The sequence below is a fragment of the Trachypithecus francoisi genome, unplaced genomic scaffold (assembly GCF_009764315.1).
Source record: "Trachypithecus francoisi isolate TF-2019V2 unplaced genomic scaffold, Tfra_2.0 Lachesis_group18, whole genome shotgun sequence".
NCBI lineage: Eukaryota > Metazoa > Chordata > Mammalia > Primates > Cercopithecidae > Trachypithecus > Trachypithecus francoisi.
The window spans coordinates 69,176,795-69,199,979 of NW_022681463.1; the positions used below are offsets into that span (position 1 = coordinate 69,176,795).

General features: G+C 40.6%; 1 protein-coding gene across 2 annotated transcripts; it reads left to right on the forward strand.

Annotated features, from left to right (window-relative positions):
- Positions 1-3,473: 3,473 nt before the first annotated feature.
- MED4 (mediator complex subunit 4) lies at positions 3,474-23,185 on the forward strand. Of its 2 annotated transcripts, none has more exons than XM_033176913.1 (7): positions 3,474-3,653; positions 7,917-7,983; positions 12,204-12,374; positions 16,073-16,130; positions 17,591-17,677; positions 19,315-19,446; positions 21,971-23,185. In XM_033176913.1, the coding sequence occupies exons 1-7, from the start codon at positions 3,529-3,531 to the stop codon at positions 22,141-22,143; spliced, it is 813 nt and encodes a 270-aa protein (XP_033032804.1). In that variant the 5' UTR covers positions 3,474-3,528; the 3' UTR covers positions 22,144-23,185. The 2 variants fall into 2 exon arrangements, with proteins under 2 accessions (XP_033032804.1, XP_033032805.1); XM_033176914.1 differs by having other exon boundaries at positions 3,481-3,547; positions 21,971-22,704.

Sequence of the window (23,185 nt, forward strand, 5' to 3'; positions counted from 1 at the left end):
TAGAATCCTTCTAGAATTTTTATGTTTACACTAATATAATGTTCTCTCTCCTCCTACCAGAGTCATGGCTCAATATGACCCGTGAGAGTTGAGTAAACAAAACCAACACATACCACAGAAGTTTGGCACCCTAGAAACTTAACATAAGAAATGATTGACTAGAGTACTGAGAGGCATGTTTAGAATGCAAGTGTAATGAACAAAGCTTCAATCTACTTTAACCCATTGCCTGAGAATTGACTGCATTAACAAAAAAAGGGTTAGCCAACAGCAGATGCAGGGAATGGTCAGAAAACAAAAGGTGACAAGGCTTTCTTGCACTGTCTAGAGGAGAAGGTACCCCGACCTATGAACACAAATAATCCAATCTCTTGAACACAAATATCCCTACGCTGTGGAGATACAAAGCCTCATGATGGTGTCATTCATTTTTAATCTATCCTCGTTTGTTCTGCTCCAAGTTTAACAAGCAACATCCTGTGATAATATGGCTTCTCGTATAGTTTTGTCTATGGGTAAAAGATATGTTTAGCACTATTACTTTTCATCGTAAGTGAGTAAATCAGTATTCTATATTACACAGCCATTGCTATAAGTGAATTTATTTATTTATTTATTTATTTATTTATTTATTTATCTTTGAGATGGAGTCTCGCTCTGTCGCCCAGGCTGGAGTGCAGTGGCCGGATCTCAGCTCACAGCAAACTCCGTCTCCCGGGTTCACGCCATTCTCCTGCCTCAGCCTCCCGAGTAGCTGGGACTACAGGCGCCCGCCACCTCGCCCGGCTAGTTTTTTGTATTTTTTTAGTAGAGACGGGGTTTCACCGTGTTCGCCAGGATGGTCTTGATCTCCTGACCTCGTGATCCACCCGTCTCGGCCTCCCAAAGTGCTGGGATTACAGGCTTGAGCCACCGCGCGGGCGGTAACTTTGTTTTTTTCTGGTAGAGAGTGATCCCTACTACATTGTTATCCCTCGGAAAAGTAGGCTAAGACGTATTTTTGCCTTTGACAACCAGTTCTGGTTTGGAATGTGCGCTACATCAATGACTTATACTACGTTAATTAACTACTACTTATGTACTGTATTGATTCATTCAGTTCAATAATTATCCTAAGTAATAAGCAAAACATTTTGTTGGAAGATGTATGGCTATAAAGATGGATTATAGAAATGTGGAAGCAACCTAACTGTCCATCGTCAGATGAACGGATAAACAAAAGGTGCCATATGCATACTGATTTGTTATTCTAAGACCAGCGAGGGGGCACAAAAGAACCAGCAGGTAGGCAGGGCCCGGAGCAAAACTGCAAATTTATTTTGGTCACCTAGCTTCAGGGAAGTAGGTGGGTAGGGAGAGGTCTGTTGGCCTCCGGCAAAGGAGGCCCACAGAGTCCCCCGGTGGGGCTCTCCGACGGAGTTCCTAATACAGTCCCGACCGGAGTGAGGGACTGAGGAAGGCCCTGGCGACGTCTGTCCCTAGCGGCTTTTCTAGGAGTGGGAGGGCAATAGGCGGGGCACGGGCCTGTCAGGGGGCGTTCCGCAGGTGCGACCAGGTAAATCTTGGTCTCTTCCGATTGACGTCACCTGGCGCATGCCTGGTTGGTCCGCACCCTCCCTGGGCGCCGGCTGCATTTTCGCGTGCGCGGGAAAAGTTGGTGATGAAGAACCCGGAAGTGTGCCATCTTGCCTCCTTCGTCCAAACACATACAATGGAATATTACTGTCTTCAAAAGGAAATTCCAGCACATGCTATATCATGGATGAACCTGGACATTATGCTAAGTGACACAACCCAGACACAAAAAGACAAATACTGTATGATTCTGCTTATATGAGGTACCTAGAGTAGCCAAACTTACAGAGATGGAAAGTAGAATTGTGGTTGCCAGGGCCTGGAGAAAGGAGGGATAGGGAGTTAGCATTTAGTGAGTACAGAGCTTGTTTTACAAGATAAAAGGTTTTGGAGATGGATGGTTGCTCAACAGTGTGAATGTATTTAATGCCACTGAACTATCCACTGAAAAATGGTTAAGGTGGGCCGGGCGCGGTGGCTCACGCCTGTAATCCCAGTACTTTGGGAGGCCAAGGCGGGCGGATCACGAGGTCAGGAGATCCAGACCATCCTGGCTAATATGGTGAAACCCCGTCTCTCCTAAAACCACACAAAAAAATTAGCTGGGCATGGTGGTGGGCGCCTGTAGTCCCAGCAGCTCGCCTCGAGAGGCTGAGGTAGGTGAATGACGTGAACCCAGGAGGCGGAGCTTGCAGTGAGCTGAGATCGCACCACTGCACTCCACCCTGGGCAACAGAGCGATTTTTTAAATGGGGGAAACCTGGGTTTTGGTTCCTGTCCTAGGGTGCTTACTTCAGCCTACAGGAGAGGCAAACAGGAGGGCTGGAATAAAGTATGGAAATTCAGGCAAAAGAAAGGTTAACACTGTAGTGAGGAGACCCCGGCCGATCTCATGAAGAAAGTAACACAAGACGTAGACTATTATGTGATTCCCTCAAAGTCTTAAAAACCACTTCATAGAAGCTTCTCATCGCTGCTTGAAAAACATCATGCCCAGGGCCGGACACGGTGGCTCACGTCTATAATCTCAGCACTTTGGGAGGCTGAGGTGGGCAGATGTATTGAAGTCAGGAGTTCGAGACCAGCCTGGCCAACATGGCGAAACCCTGTCTGTACTAAAAATACAAAAATTAGCCGGGCGAGGTGGCACCCGCCTGTAATCCTAGCTATTCAGGAGACTGAGGCAGGAGAATCTCTTGAACCCGAGAGGCGGAGGTTGTAGTGAGCCGAGATCGCGACGATGCACTCCAGTCTGGGCAACAGAGTGAGACTCGAGAAAGAAAGAGAGAAAGAGAGAGGGAAGGAAGGAAGGAAGGAAGGAAGGAAGGAAGGAAGGAAGGAAGGAAGAAAGAAAGAAAGAAAGAAAGAAAGAAAAGAGAAAGAAAGAGAAAGAAAGAGAAAGAAAGAGAAAGAAAGAGAAAAAGAGAGAGAGGGGAGGGGGGGAGGGGAGGGGAGGGGAGGGGAGGGAGGGAGGGAGGGGAGGGGAGGGGAGGAGAGGAGAGGGGAGGGGAGAGAGGAGAGGGGAGGGGAGGGGAGGGGAGGGGAGGGGAGGGGAGGGGAGGGGAGGGGGGAGGGGAGAGGGGAGAGGGGAGAGGGGAGAGGGGAGAGGGGAGGAGGGGAGAGGGGAGAGGGGAGAGGGGAGAGGGGAGGGGAGAGGGGAGGGGGAGGGAAAAAACAAAACATTAGGCCCGGGAGATTCAGACTCCATTGCACGCCCCCCCCTCCCCGTTCTCAGTTCAGCCCTCGCTCCCAGGGTTTGCACCCGAAAGCCCTCGCTGGCCCAGCAGATGGCGCCGGTGCCCGCAGTGCGCCCTTCCAGGCGCAAAAGGGACACTCTCCCCGGGCCTCTTGTTCCTCTCCTGGATGACTCTTCCGCCTTCCGAGCCCGCCTCTTCGCCACGCCCCTGCGTCAGCGCGCTCAGGGCGTTCGCCGGCGGCGCGGCTGTGAGGAAAATGGCTGCGTCTTCGAGTGGTGAGAAGGAGAAAGAGAGGCTGGGAGGCGGCTTGGGAGTGACAAGTGGTAACAGCACACGAGAGCGGCTGCTGTCTGCACTTGAGGATTTGGAGGTCCTGTCTAGGTAATGCTGCGAGCCTGAGAGCCGGGCTGGAGCTAGGCCGGGGCACTGACCCCGGAGCCGGCAGGGCCAGCGTTTGTGCTCGTCCTTGGGGTTCGGCGGGGAGGGCCAGCTCGGGAGTTTCGGGTGCACGAGGGTCACGAACATGGGGTCCGCAGCCCTCCGGCACTCTGGACGGCGGTTTTCCCCGTTAGACGGAATTTTAGCAATGATAAGAACTCGCGCGGTCTGAGCCCCTTCGTCCACAGCCAGCCACTTAACATTTATGGAACGCCCCTTGGGTGCCAAGCACTAGGGAGACAGTAGTGCAGGGTAGGCTGAATGCCGGCTGTCGAGAGAGAGACAGATGTGTAAACTGCCTTGAAGCCTGTTTTTATTAGAGCGCTGCGGGGTACTGGAGCACAGGGGCTAGGCACCTTTCCTGGTTGTAGTCAGAGCAGGCCCTCTGAAGAAAGGGCTGTTTGGGAAGCATGAGCTTGCCAGACTCACTAGGCAGCACAGGTAGGTAGAACAGCAAGTGCAAAAAACCTGGCTTGGTGGAGTTGCAATTTGTGTATCAGAGATAGGAGATGAAATTAAATGTCATTCTTTATATTCTGTCGCTTTTCATGATGTCTTTCAAGTTGAAGCCTTCCTTGACTCCCTCACATAGACGTGGATGGTAAATTATCTTGGTTCCACCTCCTAAAATGTTGCTCACATTTGCCCTCTCGTTCCTACTACTCTTAAATGCAGCCTCCTAAACAGTTTTAATTGCTTCATGCTTCTGCGCTGTATCCTTTTATATTGGCCAAGATCAGTTTTAAAAGGCATGTTATATTACTTTTCTGCAGAAAAATGATATAAAACCTACCTCATTGGTAGATTTGCGTTGTCCAGTGAGGTAAAGTTCAAATTCTTTAGTCGGACTTCCACATCTTCATTGTCATTCCCAGTCTTCCCCCGATTTGGTGAATGATTCGTATATCCTTCAGATTCCAGCTCAGATGTCACTTTTTCTGTAGCCAACATTCTTTGACAGCTTTAGAATAAATCTTATCTGTTGTATTTTAAAATATACCTGATATAATCAGCACTTTATCTTTGGTGTAAATTTAGTCCTTGCCATAGTAATTGCTACCAAGTTACCAGGTCAGCACAATATTTAATGATGGAAGAAAACCCTAAAACAAATAGACTCCAGAAATTAAATGGCTTATGTGTTTGATCCACTGTTTAAAATAAACTGAACTGTATTATGGCCGGGTGTGGTGGCTCACGCCTGTAATCCCAACACTTTGGGAGGCCAAAGCGAGCGGATCATTGGAATTTCTTCACAGAATGAAGCTGCTCTGGTGGTGTGACTGGCTTCCAGAAAAGTCTTATGTGCTCACTCAGACATAGTTATGTGTACTGATTCTGTGATCTGTGAAGTTTGTGAGTCTCTGAATGTAATTTGTGTCTGGCTTGCATTTATGGAAATGAGAAGAAAATTCACGAATGTACCTTACATATTTTTAGGTTGAGCCTCTTGGCTTTAAAAAATAGTGGATTTATAACTTAGGATCTTTTTTTTTCTATTAACCTGATTATGTAGCCTTTCAGGGTATTTATTACTTTGTAAAATGTAATGCAAGGAGACAGTCTTAAAAAATTGAAACACAGGTTGTAGTCTAAACATTTTTCTTAACCTGTTTGTAACTCAAAACTCATTGTTCCGCAGAACCATGTTGATAGGAGTCTTGAGGTTTCCACACCAGCCTGTTAATTCTGTTTACCTGAAAAGTGTATTACCACTAATAATGTAGGCTGTAACCCCTATGGAAATTTTATTTCTATGGGGAATTGTGGCTGGATTCTAATGCGCTATGCCAGAAATGCACCTTCTTTGTAGCAGGACAGGGCTCTTACCTCCACATATTTAACCAGAGAGTGAGTATGGGCCTTCCTTTGGCCTCTTTTTCACAAATGGGGAGGACAGAGGTTTCTACTTTGTCCTGGACTGTTACAGAACATGACTAAGTCTTAGAGACTTCTACCTCCCCTCTACTCCTGTGCCAGAGACTTCTACCTCCTTTGTGCTCCTGTGCCTAAGGCAAGCCTTGTAAAGCCTTCTGTGGACTCACACTCCCAGATTTGCAAGAACAGAGGAAGGCTTATCCCACATCTCCTACCATAGCCCCACTCCAGTCAGCACCACCCCTGCCCCACCTGAAACCAGCTTTTACTTAGACTAGAGGTTCTCAACAGTTTGTGTCTCACTTGTGGCGTACACGAAAAAGTTTGCATAACGTGCTGTTTTCATACACTGTTGATCCATCAGCAAGTCCTGATAGCTCTACCTCCAAAAGATATCTGAAATCTGTCCATGTTTCTCCCATCACCATTACTAAGTCCTGGAGGCTATGACCTAGTCAAAACCAATGTCATTTTTTGCCTGGAACATTACAAAAACCACCTGTTCTGGCCCTCTTACAGTCTATTTACCAAATCGCTCAGCAGTTTTTAAAAGTATAAATCAGGTCATGCCTTTTCCCTGTTTAAAATGATCCAGTGGCTTTTCATTGAATGTGGAATGAAACACTAATCTTTACCATAACTGTAAGGCCCTACGTAATCTTACCCCTAGCCTCCTGGCTGCTATATCCTCACTTTGCTTTCCTCTCCCCACTGTACCAAGCCCTGGCTACACCTCCTCAATCCATCTTTGGGGCACTGAACTATCTGTATCTTCTGCACTCTTTCCTCCCAGATCTCTTGGCTGACTTCTCTCATTTAATCTGTGTCTTATGTCAAAGCTGTGCCCTTAGGATCCTAGACCTTCTCTGACCACCCTGTTAAAGTAGCCAATCCACTCCCCCAATAGTCTCTAATAAAACATAGCTTTATTTCCTTGCCAACCCTTATCACTTTAGTTTTATTTCTTCTCTTAGTAGTTCTTGTCTCTTGTATTAGAATTTAAGTGCCACTGTTCCCTTTGATACCTCGAGTATCTAGAAAGTGCCTGGCACATAATAGGCACTCAATAAGTATTTGATGAATTAGTGAATAAATGAAGACTTTGCATTCTTATATCTATTTTTTTCATTCATTGATTACTTCATAAATAATGGTATGGGGAAGTAGTAGCGGGAAGAGTTGGGTCTAGTTGACATGATCCAGAAAAATAATATAAGGCTAGCTGGAAGGAGGGTGGAAATTGAAGGTAAAAATAGCGTGGTAGCCAGTGAGAAAGTACAAACACTCGGTCTGATCAGAGCAGTGTCAGGTAGATAGTTGTGAAACTGCCCCTCCTGCATAATTTCTCAAAAGTCCCATCTATCAACAAGTTCGAAACTAATATGTAAACATTAGCTGCTACACATTTTTCCCAATCTTATTTTCCTCATCAGTTGCTAATTTTCATTTAGGGAAATTGTCATATTTATTAAATGAGCATCCTAAAAGGATATCATTTTATTATGTGTAAGGATCCCTCTTAGATATTTATTTAATATACATAAATATATCTATCCCTATAAAAACATCTATCCCTGATAGATGTTGATTTTAATTGTAAAAATTCAAATAAAGTGGAGGATCATTAAAAAATGGTCCATGCATCCCTTGTTTTATTTTACCTTAAAATATATAAACATATGTTCATTCACTAATCATGTAAGACAGGAGTCAGAAAACTTTCTGCAAAGACCAGATAATAAATACTTTTGGGTTCGTGGGCCATATAGTCTCTGCTATAACAGCTCAACTCTGCCTCTGTGTTGGGAAAACTGCCATAGACTATTTGTGTATTAATGGGCAGACTGTCTTAGGAAAATGTTATTTACAAAAACTGCAGATGTCCTGAATTTGGCCTGTAGATCCCTCATGTACGAGTTTTTCTTGTATAAATCACTCATAATGCATTGTCTGCAATTTGTAGTGTGATTTCTAGATCAAATCAAAATGAGAACTTAGCCTCTCATCAAGCAGTCTTAGGGCAGACCCTTAGTTTTTATGACTTTTCCCTGGTCCATCCTTTATAGCTGTCCTTTGCAAGCCTCTATCGAGTCTTTCCAAGCATTAGGGTTTTTATAGAAAGAACTCTATTTACAATCATATTTCATTGGCATTTAGGTGATAGCTATTTATATAATGATAGTATTAAGTGGAAATTTTATAAATAAGTTTGGTAAGCAGCACAACCGAGTCTTGGTGAGCTGAAGTTCAGTCATAGCGGACTGTAGGGAGTAGCCCTGGGTGTTCAGCATGCTGTGAAAGGGTTTTTGTTGTTGGTTTTTCTTTTAGGGAACTTATAGAAATGCTAGCAATTTCAAGAAACCAGAAGTTGTTACAGGCTGGAGAGGAAAACCAGGTAAGTGGCTTGTTTTTAAATTAATTAATTTCTCTTTGTTTTTAAATAAAAAGACAAAAAAACTTGATTTCTGCAAGTTTCCTATTTATATTTACTTTGAGAACAGGAATATTAGATCCTTTTAAGTTATTAATTGAAACTTTAAAATTGATATTTTCTTTGCATCATTTACTTAAGATAATAGTGTGCTTAAGAGGAATAGTTGCTTAAGGGCTTAGCAGTATTTTATTATTTTCTCTTACAATTCTAGTTACACTTACGTATTTATTTATTTTTGTCCTTTGAATTAACCAAGAAAGGCTTGTTATATGGAGATTACAACAATATTTAGAATCAAAAGTTAATGCTTAAAAACTTACCCTGTATTGTAAGTATAGTTCCCTAATGCAACTTGAACATGAAGGGAAATAAAAGAGCATACAACTCTTACTAGACATTGCCTTATAGGTGTGAAAGTATAGGCACCCTTTCTGTGCTTTCTAATTTTCCATGGAGGGTGAACAGACTTGTTTTCCTGATTCAGAAATTTTTTTTTTTTTTTTTTTGAGACGGAGTTTCGTTCTGTTGCCCAGGCTGGAGTGCAGTGGCGCAATCTCAGCTCACTGCAAGCTCCGCCTCCTGGGTTCACGCCATTCTCCTACCTCAGCCTCCCAAGTAGCTGAGACTACAGGTGCCCGCCACCAGGCCTGGCTATTTATTTATTTATTTTTTTGTATTTTTAGTAGAGACGGGGTTTCACCGTGTTAGCCAGGATGGTCTCGATCTCCTGACCTCGTGATCCGCCCACCTCAGCCTCCCCAAGTGCTGGGATTACAGGCATGAGCCACCGCACCTGGCCTCCTGATTCAGAAATTTGTTAGAGGTAAAAGGATAAATTTTATATTATGTTTTTGGCACAAGTAATTTTTTCTTTTTTGAGACAAGTTCTTGCTCTGTAGCCCAGGCTAGAGTGCCGTGGCGTGATGACTGCTCACTGCAGCCTCAACCTGCTGGACTCAAGCAATCTCCCACTTATCCTCACCAGTACCTGGGACTACAGGCATGCACTATAATGCCATGCTAATTTAAAAGAAAATTTTTTTTTTTTTGGTAGAGATATAGTCTCACTGTGTTGCCCAGGCAAGTCTTGAACTGTCTTGAACTCCTGCCCTCAAGTGATCCTCCCCACCTTGGCCTACCAAAGTGCTGGGACTACAGGAGCCACCATAGCTGGCCAAAAAAAAAATGTTTTGAGAGAAAATGAATGGAGAGGATTAACCTTTCTAAAAATGATGTAAAGTAGAAGAGGAGACAGTAATAAATCTTTTGTCTGCATCATTATCTTAATTCTATCTTACGACATGTTTTGAGGGCAGGGAAATCTGACAGACTCAATAGAAAAGTGTCAGTGAGCCTCAAAAGGGGAAGAGGGGATCCAGATGAGGCCACAAGCTGGGAAAAACAGCTAACCTTAGGGGTAGTAAGGTTTTTGTTTTGTTTTTTCAAAAGAGAAAGAGGCTAGAGATAAATATGTTAATAGAAGACTGCTAGTCTCTCAGGTACTCTGTTAATACCCGTGGGTTTAAATAGGAATTTATACAAAATGTGCAAGAAGTAAAATGCAAGGCTTGACTTTATTTGATAGACACTTATTAAATGCTTGCTATGAACCACGCACACAGATTATTCAGAAGACGATAATTAAGACCTATAATCAGCGCTGACCTTTCTTGTACTTTCTAAAGAGTAGCAATTCTGTGAATTGTATCTTGTACTTAGTACTGTGGATTCCTATGTAATTTTCATTGAAACTGTTAATATTAGAGAGGGATGTGCCCATTTGAAAATTTTCTAGCCACCATTTTATTTGGATAGTTATAATGTTATATAGAATTTTCGAATTAGAAAGGATCTTAACGATGTTCAGTTCAACCTCCTGTGAGACTGAGTTCCAGGGTGGACAGATGAGCTAGAGGTTCATGGTGAGTGGAACCAGAACCTAGGTCTTCTGACTTTAGTTGGATAATTTTTTTCTACTGAACAATAATATCTAAAGAGAATATTTTTTACTCATGGATAGTATACAAATTAGTTCAAACTGTGAAAACTTCTTGAAAGTTGTCATGGAACTCATGTGTACTACTTGCCTTAACAATACAGCTTTTACAGAAATGGAAACCTAGCTTTCTGCTACGATGTAGGAAGAATGAGGATTAGAGGTCTGTTAAATAAATGGAATATACTTTACTTTTTACAGAAAAAGCTTTCTGTTGTTATTTAAAATACTCTTAATATTTGGCAGTTTGTAGCTCAGTCTTTTGTCTATTGTATTAGAAGAATTCCTGTAAAAATGAGAGGAACTTCATGTCAAAAGGAGCTTGAAGAGCCATACTTGTATTTTTTAGTCTTCAACAAATTTTTAAAAATAGTTTTAAAATTGATTCTGAATTTTGATAGCTATTTTCTTTCTGAAGTAGTATTCTCTGCTTAGCACAGTAAAGTAAGGGTATTTAGACTAAACTTGCATCTTAATTCTGTACTGGGGTGGTGATCGTAATAACTAGCCTTTGCTGAGCTCTTCCTGTATGTACTTAAAGTGCATTTTATCATGAATCCTCACAAAACCTTTATGTAATGGCTACTATTAATATTATATTCCTTTTCCAATTAAGAACACAGGCTCAGAGAGGCGGGTAACTTTCCCTATGTCACACAGATAGCAAATGGAGGACTAGAGATATGAACCACCAGACTTTCTATTTTACGTGTTTTAGCCTTCAAGGGTTTTGCCATATCTGCATATCACTTGTTTATTTACTGTTTTATGAAATCACTTTTTGTTTTGTTTTGTTTTGTTTTGTTTTTGTGAGACAGAGTCTCGCTGTGTCACCCAGGCTGGAGTGCAGTGGCATGATCTGGGTTCACAGCAACCTCTGCCTCCTGGGTTCAAGGGATTCTTCTGCCTCAGCCTCCTGAGTAGTTGGGATTACAGGAGTGTGCCACCACCCCCAGCTAATTTTTGTATTTTTAGTAGAGACGAGGTTTCACCATGTTGGTCAGGCTGGTCTCAAACTCCTGACCTCGTGATCCACCTACCTCGGCCTCCCAAAGTGCTGGGATTACAGGCGTGAGCTACTACACCTGGCGAAATCACTGTATTTTTATGATCATCTTCATCATAAGTAATACTGTGCATAAAATCAGAGTTTCAGTGTCTCAGTTTTTTCTAATATATATTAGCACAAATGTGTAACTGTAAAAGCTTTTTTAAGTTCTTGGTGCCACCTAAAATCATCTCAAATACTAAGTTTTGGGAGAACCTTCATTATATATATATATTTTTTGAGATGGAGTTTCGCTATTGTTGCCCAGGCTGGAGTGCAATGGCACGATCTCATCTCACTGCAGCCTCTGCCTCCGGGTTCAAGTGATTCTCCTGCTTCAGCCTCCCGAGTAGCTGGGATTACAGGCATGCACCACCATGCCCAGCTAATTTTGTATTTTCAGTAGAGATGGGGTTTCTCCATGTTGGTCAGAACTTTTGACCTCTGGTGATTCGCCTGACTTCGCCTCCCAAAGTGCTAGAATTATAGGCTTGAGCCACCGTGCCTGGCCTATGTTGTATTTTTAAGGATAAACACTTTTTTTTGAGACAGAGTCTCACTCTGTCACCCAGGCCGGAGTGCAGTGGCATGATCTTGGCTCACCACAACCTCCACCTCCCAGGTTCACACAATTCTCCTGCCTCACCCTGCTGAGTAGCTGGGATTTTAGGCACCATCACACCCAACTAATTTTTGTATTTTTAGTAGAGATGGAGTTTCACCATGTTGGCCAGACTAGTCTCGAACCCTGACCTCAAGTGATCTGCCAGCCTCAGCCTCCCAAAGTGCTGGGATTACAGGCATGAGTCACTGTGCTCAGCCATAAGAATAAACTTTAGAATTGTATCTTCCCTAGGAAATCACTAGACTTGCTCATGTTGCCATATTGTTAGTTCTGAAAGACTAGTTTTATTTTGTTTTGTATGAAAGAATAGCTGAAAAAGTAGAAAAGTTTTATATTTATGTTTCCCAAAATAATTATAGGTAGGCTATTTTTATTCTTAACAAGAATTAGGAATAATATTTTGAAGGTGTTGAAATTGATAGCCTAGCCAATTCAGTTATGGATTCTTTGTTTCATTGGAGTGCAGCCTTTCAGTAGTCTATTGTTTGATTTAATTGACTGTTATCTGACAGGTCCTGGAGTTGTTAATTCACCGAGATGGGGAATTTCAAGAACTAATGAAATTGGCACTTAATCAGGGAAAAATTCATCATGAAATGCAAGTTTTAGAAAAAGAAGTAGAGAAGAGAGACAGTGATATTCAGCAACTACAAAAACAGCTAAAGGAAGCAGAACAGATACTGGTAAGTTGACAGAGGTTGGTTCTTAAGGTTAAAAAGGATATTGTTTAATCTGTTTCTGAAAAATCTGTTGTCAGTATTTTGAAGAGCAGAAAACCAGACTTTTTCCTTTTTTTTTTTATCTTGAGACAGAGTCTCGCTCTGTCCCCCAGGCTGGAGTGCAGTGGCGCAAACCAGACTTTTTCCTTTTTTTTTTTATCTTGAGACAGAGTCTCGCTCTGTCCCCCAGGCTGGAGTGCAGTGGCGCAATCTCGGCTCACTGCAAGCTCCGCTTCCCGGGTTCACGCCATTCTCCTGCCTCAGCCTCCTGAGTAGCTGGAACTACAGGCGCCCACCACCGCGCCCGGCTAATTTTTTGTATTTTTAGTAGATACGGGGTTTCACCGTGGTCTCCATCTCCTGACCTTGTGATCCGCCCACCTCGGCCTCCCAAAGTGCTGGGATTACAGGCGTGAGCCACTGCACCCGGCCAAAAAACTAGACTTTCCAAGTCTAAAAGTGACATCTTGTCACTAACCATTGCCCATGTTTGAATGAAAGGCTACTGTCATTCTCTTTTTTACTTACGTTTTCAGATAGCCTGCATTACTTGTGAGCCACATTTTCATTACTTAAGGATTTTACAGTATTGAATTTTAGGAATGGAAAATTTTACTTTTATCCTGGTCTGATACAAATTTTAATATCAGTAGTCTAAATCTTTTTTTTTTTTTTGGTCTCTGATCCTTAAGATAAAAATCAGGAACATTTTTTATATATTTTGAAATCAGTAAAAATATATACACATTTTATAAATTGATTAAAATTTACATTAATTTAGTCATTCATCCTCATCTAGGTAGGCTTTGGACATATATCCAGGATCTGAGTTTTTCCTTTGCTGTTCTTGGCTACTATTTCAAAGAGGCAATTTATTTGCTACTATTTGCCCAGTTACCTCACTAAATACTAATATGATAGTATTGCAGAAATAGCTGAGCTTAATTCTCATGTCAACCAGACATTGCTGGCTCCTTAACCACTGATGAATCTCTTAACAGATGTGTCAAAATGAGCTCCAGTAACTAGAAGCCTGCGTAGTTCAGGGTAAATTAATCACCCTTACTGAGGAAACAACTCATTAGTAAATAGTCTTTTAAAATATATTAAAATCAGGCCAGGCATGGTGGCTCACACCTGTAATCCCAGCACTTTGGGAGGCCAAGGCAGGCGGATCACGAGGTCAGGAGTTTGAAACCAGTCTGGCCAACATAGTGAAACCCCATCTCTATTACAAATACAAAAATTAGCCAGGTGTGGTGGTGTGTGCCTGTAACCCCAGCTACTCGGGAGACTGAGGCAGGAGAATCGTGTGAACCTGGGAGGCATAGGTTGCAGTGAGCCGAGATCGCGCCATTGCATTCCAGCCCAGGCGACAGTACGAGACTGTGTCTGAAAAAAAAAAAAAGGTTAAAATCAGCCGGGCATGGTAGCTTGTGCCTGTAATCCCAGCACTTTGGGAGGCCAAAGCGGGCAGATCACCTGAGGTCAGGAGTTCAAGACTAGCCTGGCCAACATGGTGAAATCCATCTCTACTAAAAATACAAAAAAATTTAGCTGGGCATGGTGGTTCACACCTGTAATCCCAGCTACTTGGGAGGCTGAGGCAGGAGAATCTCTTGAACCCGGGAGGTGGAGGTTGTGATGAACTGGGATCATGCCACTGCACTCCAGCCTGGGTGAAGGAGGGAGACTCTTTTAAGTCATGACCAACATGGAGAAACCCCGTCTCTACTAAAAATGCAAAATTAGCCAGGCATGGTGGCGCATGCCTGTAATCCCAGCTACTCGGGAGGCTGAGGCAGGAGAATCGCTTGAACCCAGGAGGCGGAGGTTGCGGTGAGCCGAGATCGCGCCATTGCACTCCAGCCTGGGCAAAAAGAGCGAAACTCCATCTCAAAAAAAAAATTTGTCTCAAAATATATTATTTATATGTTTATATATTGTATATATATATAAATCTGTTTTTCCATTTGTCAGTAATACTTGCTTATCAAACGAAATTCAGAAAATACAGAAAAATGGAAAGAAGAGGGAAAATATTGTTTTTAATTCAGCTGCGGAAAGAATGCCACTCTTCATAGTTTGGTCAATTTCCTTTGAGTCTCAGGTACATTCATTTTTTAGCTTATTGTAGTTAGCAGGATACTAACAGACTTTCAATTACTGTTTATTGAAACCTAAGCATTTTTCATATAATTGTATCCAGTTTGTTTGATTTTCCCACTTTGTGTTATAAACAAAGAATTAAAGACAGCGAACACAGGACCATAAAACTGAATTTCATGACTTAAATAGTAGTAACTAACATTGATTGAGCACTTAGGCACCAGGCTCTATGCCTTGCATTTTATATGCATTACTTCCATTTTCATAACAGTTTATATAAAGTCAGTGTCGTCATTTAGAGGAAGAAACCAAGACTTTAATAACGAACTTACCTATGGAGGCTAAAAAGTAGATTGAATTTAAACCTTGATCTCTCTGACTCCATACTCTTTTTTTTTTTTGAGACAGAGTCTTGCTTTGTTGCCCAGGCCAGAGTGCAGTGGCACAATCTTGGCTAACTGCAACCTCTGCCTCCTGGGTTCAAGCGATACTCCTGCCTCATCCTCCCGAGTAGCTGAGATTATAGACGTGTGCCACCACACCCATATAATTTTTTTGTATTTTTAGTAGAGATGGGCTTTTACTGTGTTGGTCAGGCTGGTCTCAGACTCCTGACCTCAAATGATCTGCCTGCCTCAGCCTCCCAAAATGCTGGGATTACAGGTGTGAGCCATTGTGCCTGACCTGACTCCATACTCTTAGCCACTGGTCATAGTCGAGGATATGCATACATTAGGTTAACTTCATTTTGTCCTTTAGCGTACCTGGGGGGTTGGAGGGGGTGGTGTTATAATAAATTGTTTAAATTCATTAAACATTGAGGTTATATATAAATGAATAAGAATATGAATTCAAAGTTATATCTTCCAAACTAGGGAAAAAAAGGTATTTTAAGGCCGGGCGTGGTGGCTCACGCCTGTAATCCCAGCACTTTGGGAGGCCAAGGCGGGTGGATCACCTGAGGTCGAGAGTTCAAGACCAGCTTGACTAACATGGAGAAACCCCGTCTCTACTAAAAATACAAAATTAGCCAGGCATGGTGGCGCATGCCTGCAATCCCAGCTACTTGGGAGGCTGAGGCAGGAGAATTGCTTGAACCCAGGAGGTGGAGGTTGCGGTGAGCCGAGATTGCGCCATTGCACTCCAGCCTGGGCAAAAGGAGCGAAACTCCATCTCAAAAAAAAAGTGGGGGGGTATTTTATTCTTGAACTAGTTACAAGAATAGGATGCTTTTGGGGTTGTGCATGGTCTGGATATCTCCTGCATGTTTATGATAGAAAATGTGAAGAAAAAGTAGACAATCCAATGTATATTTTGTTTTTACAACTGATTTGTGAATGGGAGACTAGTTCATAAATATAATATTTCTTTCATTAAATATGACTGAAATAAATAATGTCAAGAGGTATTTCAGAACATTACAGATAATTGTTGGGATTTCCAAGTTTCGAAGATTGTTCTTGTGGGATAAAGGATCTTGTGAATTAAGCCAAAAACTAAGTTTGATATAGTTGAAGAATAAACCACATTTTTTTTGATGTTGTTTAAATTAGGCAACAGCTGTTTACCAAGCAAAGGAGAAACTCAAGTCAATAGAAAAAGCAAGAAAAGGTTAGTATGGGAAGACTGAATGACCTGAGAAGTTAAGGTTCTGTTTTCAAGAGACCAATGAAGAGGATATTACTGATAATCATTTGCTGCTGTTGAAAGGATTCAGTAAATTTTTATTGTAAAGTGTGTTATGTTCTAGCATTGTGCTAGGTGTTGTGAGGGAGGTAGAAGTATCACAGCCTTTTTCAGATTATAAAAAGCAATTAATACAAGGCAGTTTATGGCTGTGTGCCCAAATGTGCAGTAAAAACAGTGAGTTTATAAAATTGGTAGGAGAGGGAAAGAGAAATAAGGGTTAGAAGTGGAATTTGTACCAAATCTTGAAGGCCAGGACAGAGAGAGTGAAAGGACATCCATTGGACAACTGAGCTGGGACTGAAACATCATGAAGTCAGAGCCAGTTATAGTCTTGGCTTGTAAGCACGTTTGGTGGTGCAGAGGCCCCACATGCCTTCCTGGCCTGCTGTCCCTCTTTCAAAGGTTTCTGTTATGGATCTTACATGACTTTTTAGTTTGCCATACTAAAGGTCAGAATTGTAATTACAACTTTGGTTACTTGCCTTTAGTGATTTGTACATATGATTTTACATTTATTCATCTGAGATGTATTGTCTAACTGTCCTCTTTTTTGGGAACCTACTTTTTTTTTGTTGCATGTGAAAAATAGCTAATATTCTTCTGAGTTAGGTTAGGCTTCTGTAGCAACAAACAAATCTCTAGGAGAGATGACTGAGGCTGGCTATTGACTTCTAGACTGTAGTTTGATTTTGTTTTTAATCTTCAAAAATTTTACATACACTTTGTTACATTGAAACAGTATCTAAAGTTTGTAAAATGAAGTGTGTGGTTCTTCTCAGAGGTAACTATTAATGTTTGGTATATGTCCTTCTAGATTTTTTTTCTAGATCTGTGAGTATGTATATAATAAAAATACAAATACACATATGTACATGTATTTTAAACAATCAGGTCATATCGTACATATTATTTAGCAGTGTTTTGTTCACCTAGTGAATACATTGTAGACATCTTTCTACTTAGGTCTACTTAAGAGCCTTAGGGCATATTGATCAAACAGAGTGGTGTGAACTGTCTGCTCTGATTTCATAGCTTGGATGTCTTTGAGAAATAAAACACTATTTTCTCCATTTTATTTGTGCTCACTATTGCTTTCAGAAGAGTGATAGTATTTAACGGTAGTTAATAATTGAGATTATTGAGTGCTGTCATGCTAATCTCCGAAATTTGTTTATGTCAGCTAATGTTTCTGGATTAGTGTCCTGTTTTTTGGAGATTTAAGTTTATACTAAATATGTAGATATTGTTAAGGAAGGCGGGTGACTGAGATTATTTTATTTTCAGATAATTTAAAATTAAATACGATGGGTAACTGATAGATACATTTCTAAACTTGTATGTTTGTTAGACTACAGGTTATACTATCCTCTTAACTCTTTCAGGTGCTATCTCCTCTGAAGAAATAATTAAGTATGCACATAGGATCAGTGCAAGTAATGCTGTATGTGCTCCACTGACCTGGGTTCCAGGTAAACACACTCCTGTTTTATACTAGATATATGTGATTTTGAAAATTCTTAGGTGACTGTGTACACACATAGATTTAATTTAGAATGTATGTATCCTTAGAAACCTCTGCCACATATTTTCACATCTTTAATGGTTTATAAGTAATGATATAGGCCATGGGTTTTATAAATTTTGTTTTCTGTGAAGCCATTATTGCTAGGGAGTATGTTTCTTTCCTCTTTTGAAATAATAATTTGATTTTTTTTTTTAAAGTACAAGATAATGTGATGCTTCTAAAGCTTTGGATTTATATCCCATTATATCAGGGCTGGCCAGAAGCCAACTCTTTAGAGCCATTAGGATTTCCACAAAGGTTCCAGCCTGAGAAAGACAGTTCCAGTTATCTTAAATGCTAAAGACAAAGTGCTCTGTACCCAACAGTGAACACACAGGCTTGGAAAGAGCTGGGATAATTAGACAGCAAAAGAAAGTATTAGGCTGCAACTTTAATGACAGTGGATGAAACATAAAACGGGAGACGTAAGGTAGCAGCCTTATTGGAGGAAGGGGAAATATTAATAGTTGTCTCCACTTCATTAACTCCTGAAAGTGCTGTGTTACCATGCTGAAAGCACTAAGGGTGACTATAATTTTGGGGATGAGTAATCTGCAGTTGGTGAGATGTGCACGAAAAATCAGTCCAAATCTGGTCATGTTTTTGTCAACCACATACTGCTGTTTAGTGTGCTGTCATGTTTGGGATGAACATTACCTGCTCCTGCTATTTTGCCACTTATAGGAATTAGTTTCTGAATGACCAGATCAAAGAGGTTGGTTAGAAAAAGGTTTCATCTTAGACAAGGTGGCATGAGGAAAAAAAAGTAAAACAAAAAGGTGAAAATTTAAAAAAAAAAGTTTTAAATTGAGACAGTCCTTCTATTAAACATTCCAGTCCTTTCCGTCTTATAAGTGTCATGATTTTTTTTCTCCCTTCTAGCATATATCATTGTCATTTTCTTGCTAGAAAATACAGTTAAGTTTGAATAATTGAGATTGATAATTTTCTTAAGTTGTCATCCAGAATGTTTACAAAAAAAGACTTCTCATTTTTTTAAAGTATAGAAAATAGTATATTCTTGGAAAGATTCAGAAAAATTAAAATGCATGTATTTTTAAAAGTAATATGCTATTAATAACAATTTATAAGGTGACTTTTCTCTTTTTTTTTTTTTTTTTGAGATGGAGTCTTGATCTGTTGCCCAGGCTGGAGTGCAGTGGCGCGATCTCAGCTCGCTGCAACCTCTGCCTCCCAGGTTCAAGCGATTCTCCTGCCTCAGCCTCCAGAGTAGCTGGGATTATAGGTGCGTGCCACCACGCACAAATAATTTTCATATTTTTAGTAGAGATGGGGTTTTACCATGTTGGCCAGGCTGGTCTTGAACTCCTGACTTCAGATGATCCGCCCACCTCGGCCTCCCAAAGTGCTGGGATTACAGGTGTGAGCCACCGCACCCAGCCAGATGACTTTTATATTTCAAAATTGAAAATGTAGCCTGAACTTTTCAGTATGAACCAAGGAAAATGAATATGTCAAAGAACATATTAACACTTATTTTTTAAAATATGATTGAATTAAATGCAGTCTTTATTGTTTTAGGGGACCCCCGGAGACCATACCCAACTGATTTAGAGATGAGAAGTGGGTTACTGGGTCAGATGAACAATCCTTCCACTAATGGTGTGAATGGCCATTTACCGGGAGATGCACTCGCAGCAGGAAGATTGCCAGGTAAAGTTAAGCCAAAGAGTGTTTCCAAACAGATCAAGGTTTTCCAGAGATGACAAGTTGGAATATCTTTCGGTAAACCAAGTTTGAGATTCCAGACACATTTTTTTTTTTTTTTTTATTTGAGACAGTCTCACTGTGTCGCCCAGCCTGGAGTGCATTGGCACAGTCTCGGCTCCTGGGTTCAAGTGATTCTTGTGCCTCAGCCCCCTGAGTAGCTGGGATTACAGGTGTGTGCCACCACGCCTGGCTAATTTTTGTATTTTTAGTGGATATGGAGTTTTGCCCTGTTGGCCGGGCTGGTCTCGAACTCCTGACCCCAAGTGATCGCCTGCCTCAGCCTTCCAAAGTACTGGAATTACAGGTGTGAGCCAGTGTGCCCCGCTCTCAGACCCAGTTCATTGTAATAGCTAGATTCTTTGCCAGTTTATTCTACTCTCTAAAGATTCTCCTTGAGGGAGGTATGAAGTTAGAATAAGGTGCCTTTCTCTTATTTGCAAATATTACACTGTCTTCCTCAGGCATTAGGCCTCTCTTTTAAAATTATTGCTCTAAACATAGGTTTTTTATAATTGTGAAACACGCTATGTAAATAGAGTAAGACAGTTTATGGAATAAAGTGAACACACCCCTGAACAACCCCAGGTTGACAAAATGAATAGCAATAGCTTTTTATAAACTTTTATAACTTTATAAAATAGTATTTCTGTGAGATCCATTTCATTCTGAGCTTCAGTTTTCCTCAAGTTTTTCATAGGTTTGTGCTGTTTTTATATATATTTATTTTATATTATTCCTCATCTTGTATAGTTTATAGGTGACTTTTGTTTTGATGTGGTAGAACATTGGGAAGTAGAAAAAGGCATTTTAAAAAGGAAAAAAATACCCTTTCTCAGGCAGTCACTTTAAATATTTTAGCCTGTTTCCTTTTTTCTGCTATACATTTTTTGCTGAATGTTACATCATAAGACTGTCACTGTGTCATTCATAATGCTTTGTATGCATCATTTTTGTTAGCTACCTAAAGTACAATCTGGGGAACAAACTGTGATATACTTGGATATCACCTCATATTTCTCATATTTTAAAACTACGGAAAAAACAGAATATGGGGAGTCACTGCCACATTTTTGGACCAAGGAAGGGACAGACCTAGAAACAGTCCTCCCTAGCCCCATCCCAAGGCCAATACTCATATCATGGTGCTGTCATTGGAGAGGGTGTAGTGTAGTTGTGGCCCACTCCATGGCAGAGAAGTTAGATGAGGCGTCAGAGGCCAGAACTGGCAAGCAGGAAATTACCCACTGGGGTTCCAGGGAGACTTGCTGGGAAGCTGCCCTTTGGGATTGTGGTGAAACCTGCTAGGAAACCACCTTTAGAGATGCCACTGAAAGTTGCTGTGGTGAACACCACTTAATGTCCTGCACACCAACCAGGCATCACAGCAGTAAAGGAAACAAAAACACTCGATCCAGGAAGCGAAACTTGTTTGCCAACGGAGTCCCACCTGTGCCCTCTACTGACAAAACTTAATTGTGGCAGCTGGCAAAGGAGAAACGGTTTCGGGGGCCAGAGAGAAGGGTAGATTTGAAGCTAACTGGCATACCTTTCTGGTTAATACCATAACTCTTTATTTTGACACTTTAAAAATCTGCCTTCTGTCTTTGAGTCTTGAACTATACCTGTTGATGGGCTCTGTCCCTTTGCTTCAGAAATACAGACTTTTAATGTGACTTGGGCACTTTTTTATAAGGAATTTCATATGCATACATTGCTAATCAACCTCTCTTTGATGAGAGTCATTTACAATAGCAGTTCCTCTATCAAGAAATCATACAAATCTATTATAATACTAAAGTACCTATTACCTGTTTATAATACGTAGAATAATCTACATAACCTAGTATACGTAATTATATATTATATATACATATAATAGATACATAGATACAGGAAAAATTTGTAATTATAAATGTCTTACAAAAGAAAAATTATGTCAACTATTTGAATAGTTTGTTACAGAGTAGTATGATTTTTTTTTAAAAATCCCCAGTTGCTAAAATATCACACTTTTCCTTGATAAATTTGATTTTTATTAATTTGGCCAAATGTGTATTTTTTTCCTAGTCTTAAAAAAATTGGCACAATAGCTTATGCCTGTAATCCCAGCACTTTGGGAGGCTGAGGTAGGAGGATAGCTTGAGCCCAGGAGTTGGAGACCAGCCTGGGTAACATAGTGAGACCTCATCTCTACAAAAACTTTAAAAAGTACTCAAGCATGGTGGTGCATACCTGTAACCCAGTTACTCAGGAGGCTGAGGCAGGAGGATTGCAGCCTAGGTCGGGGCTGCAGTGATGTGTTCATGCCACTGCACTCGAGCCTGGGTGACAGAGTGAGACCTTGTCTCAAAAAAAGAAAAGTAAAATTTTTAAAAATATACTTCAAATTGTTTGCATAAAGGAAAAAGTAAGAACTAGATTAATTACAAATAGAGCTGTTCTTATCTATGCTTCTTTTTTTCTCCAGATGTCCTTGCTCCACAGTATCCATGGCAGTCAAATGATATGTCGATGAATATGTTACCACCAAATCATAGTAGTGACTTTTTGTTGGAACCTCCTGGGCATAATAAAGAAAATGAAGATGATGTGGAGATTATGTCAACGGACTCCTCAAGCAGTAGTAGTGAGTCTGATTGAAAAACCGTAAAAGACAATATACAGAATTGAATACTGTAGAATTCCATTTCTTTAACAGTAGCAGGGAAATGTAAACCACGGGTGACAAAGAATAACCAGGTAAATACTGGCTTTGGTAGAATTGTGCAGCTATTGAAAGTCAAAGTGAACTTTCTTTTTAAAGCCAAAGATTATAGTTTTAGTTTTAAGCCACTAGGTAGATATTTAGGGGAACAGTCAACATTTACTGTTGAAAAGAGAAAGCAGTTGTTATGTGCTGTCTTACCCTGTTCTGTTCCAGTTTTGCTGGATTTGTACGTGGCCGTTCTAGAAATAGAGTTGAGGGAAATGATCCACGTACGTATCACTAATAGGCTTCTTGGAATTTAGAAAAGCATTTTTAAGCTGGCAGTGGATGACTGAATAGGCATCATATTTCTTTTTGTGTGTCATTTAAAAGTAACAAAAACTCCCATTTGACAGTAAGGCTCTTGGCTTCTGTTGGAGGAATGGGAAATTGTCTCAATTTGTACAGTTTGTAATTATTGTAATTTTTGTAAATAAATTTGTTTGTACATTGTATGCTTTTTTTTTTTTAGTTTAAATATACTGTCAGTGTAGGTAGGAAATTATTTCTGTAACTCCAGTTGCATTTTATAATACTTAAGTGACTAATTAAATTGAAACCTATTACAAGTAATAGGTTTCTCAAAGGCCCACATTCCTATTAGAAGAAATAATTTTTTTTTTTTTAGTAATTGAAAAAACTTACCACAGCCTTGTCTGATTTTAAGAATAGATTGTGGGAAAAGATTTAGAATGGAAAGCAACCATTTCTTCCCTTCACCTTCCTCCTCTTGCAGTTCCTCAGGAGTCACTTTTAACCACTTCTAATTTCTGGTGGTAACCTCTGTATTTAAGTAATATGCTTATACAACTATTTCTTGATGTATCAGTTTTAGACAATGTATTTTCTGATTTCAAAGGTAATACAACATTTAATGTGAAACATTTAGCGAATACAGTAAAGCACAAAGGAGAAAATAAAATTGTTAGCATTCTA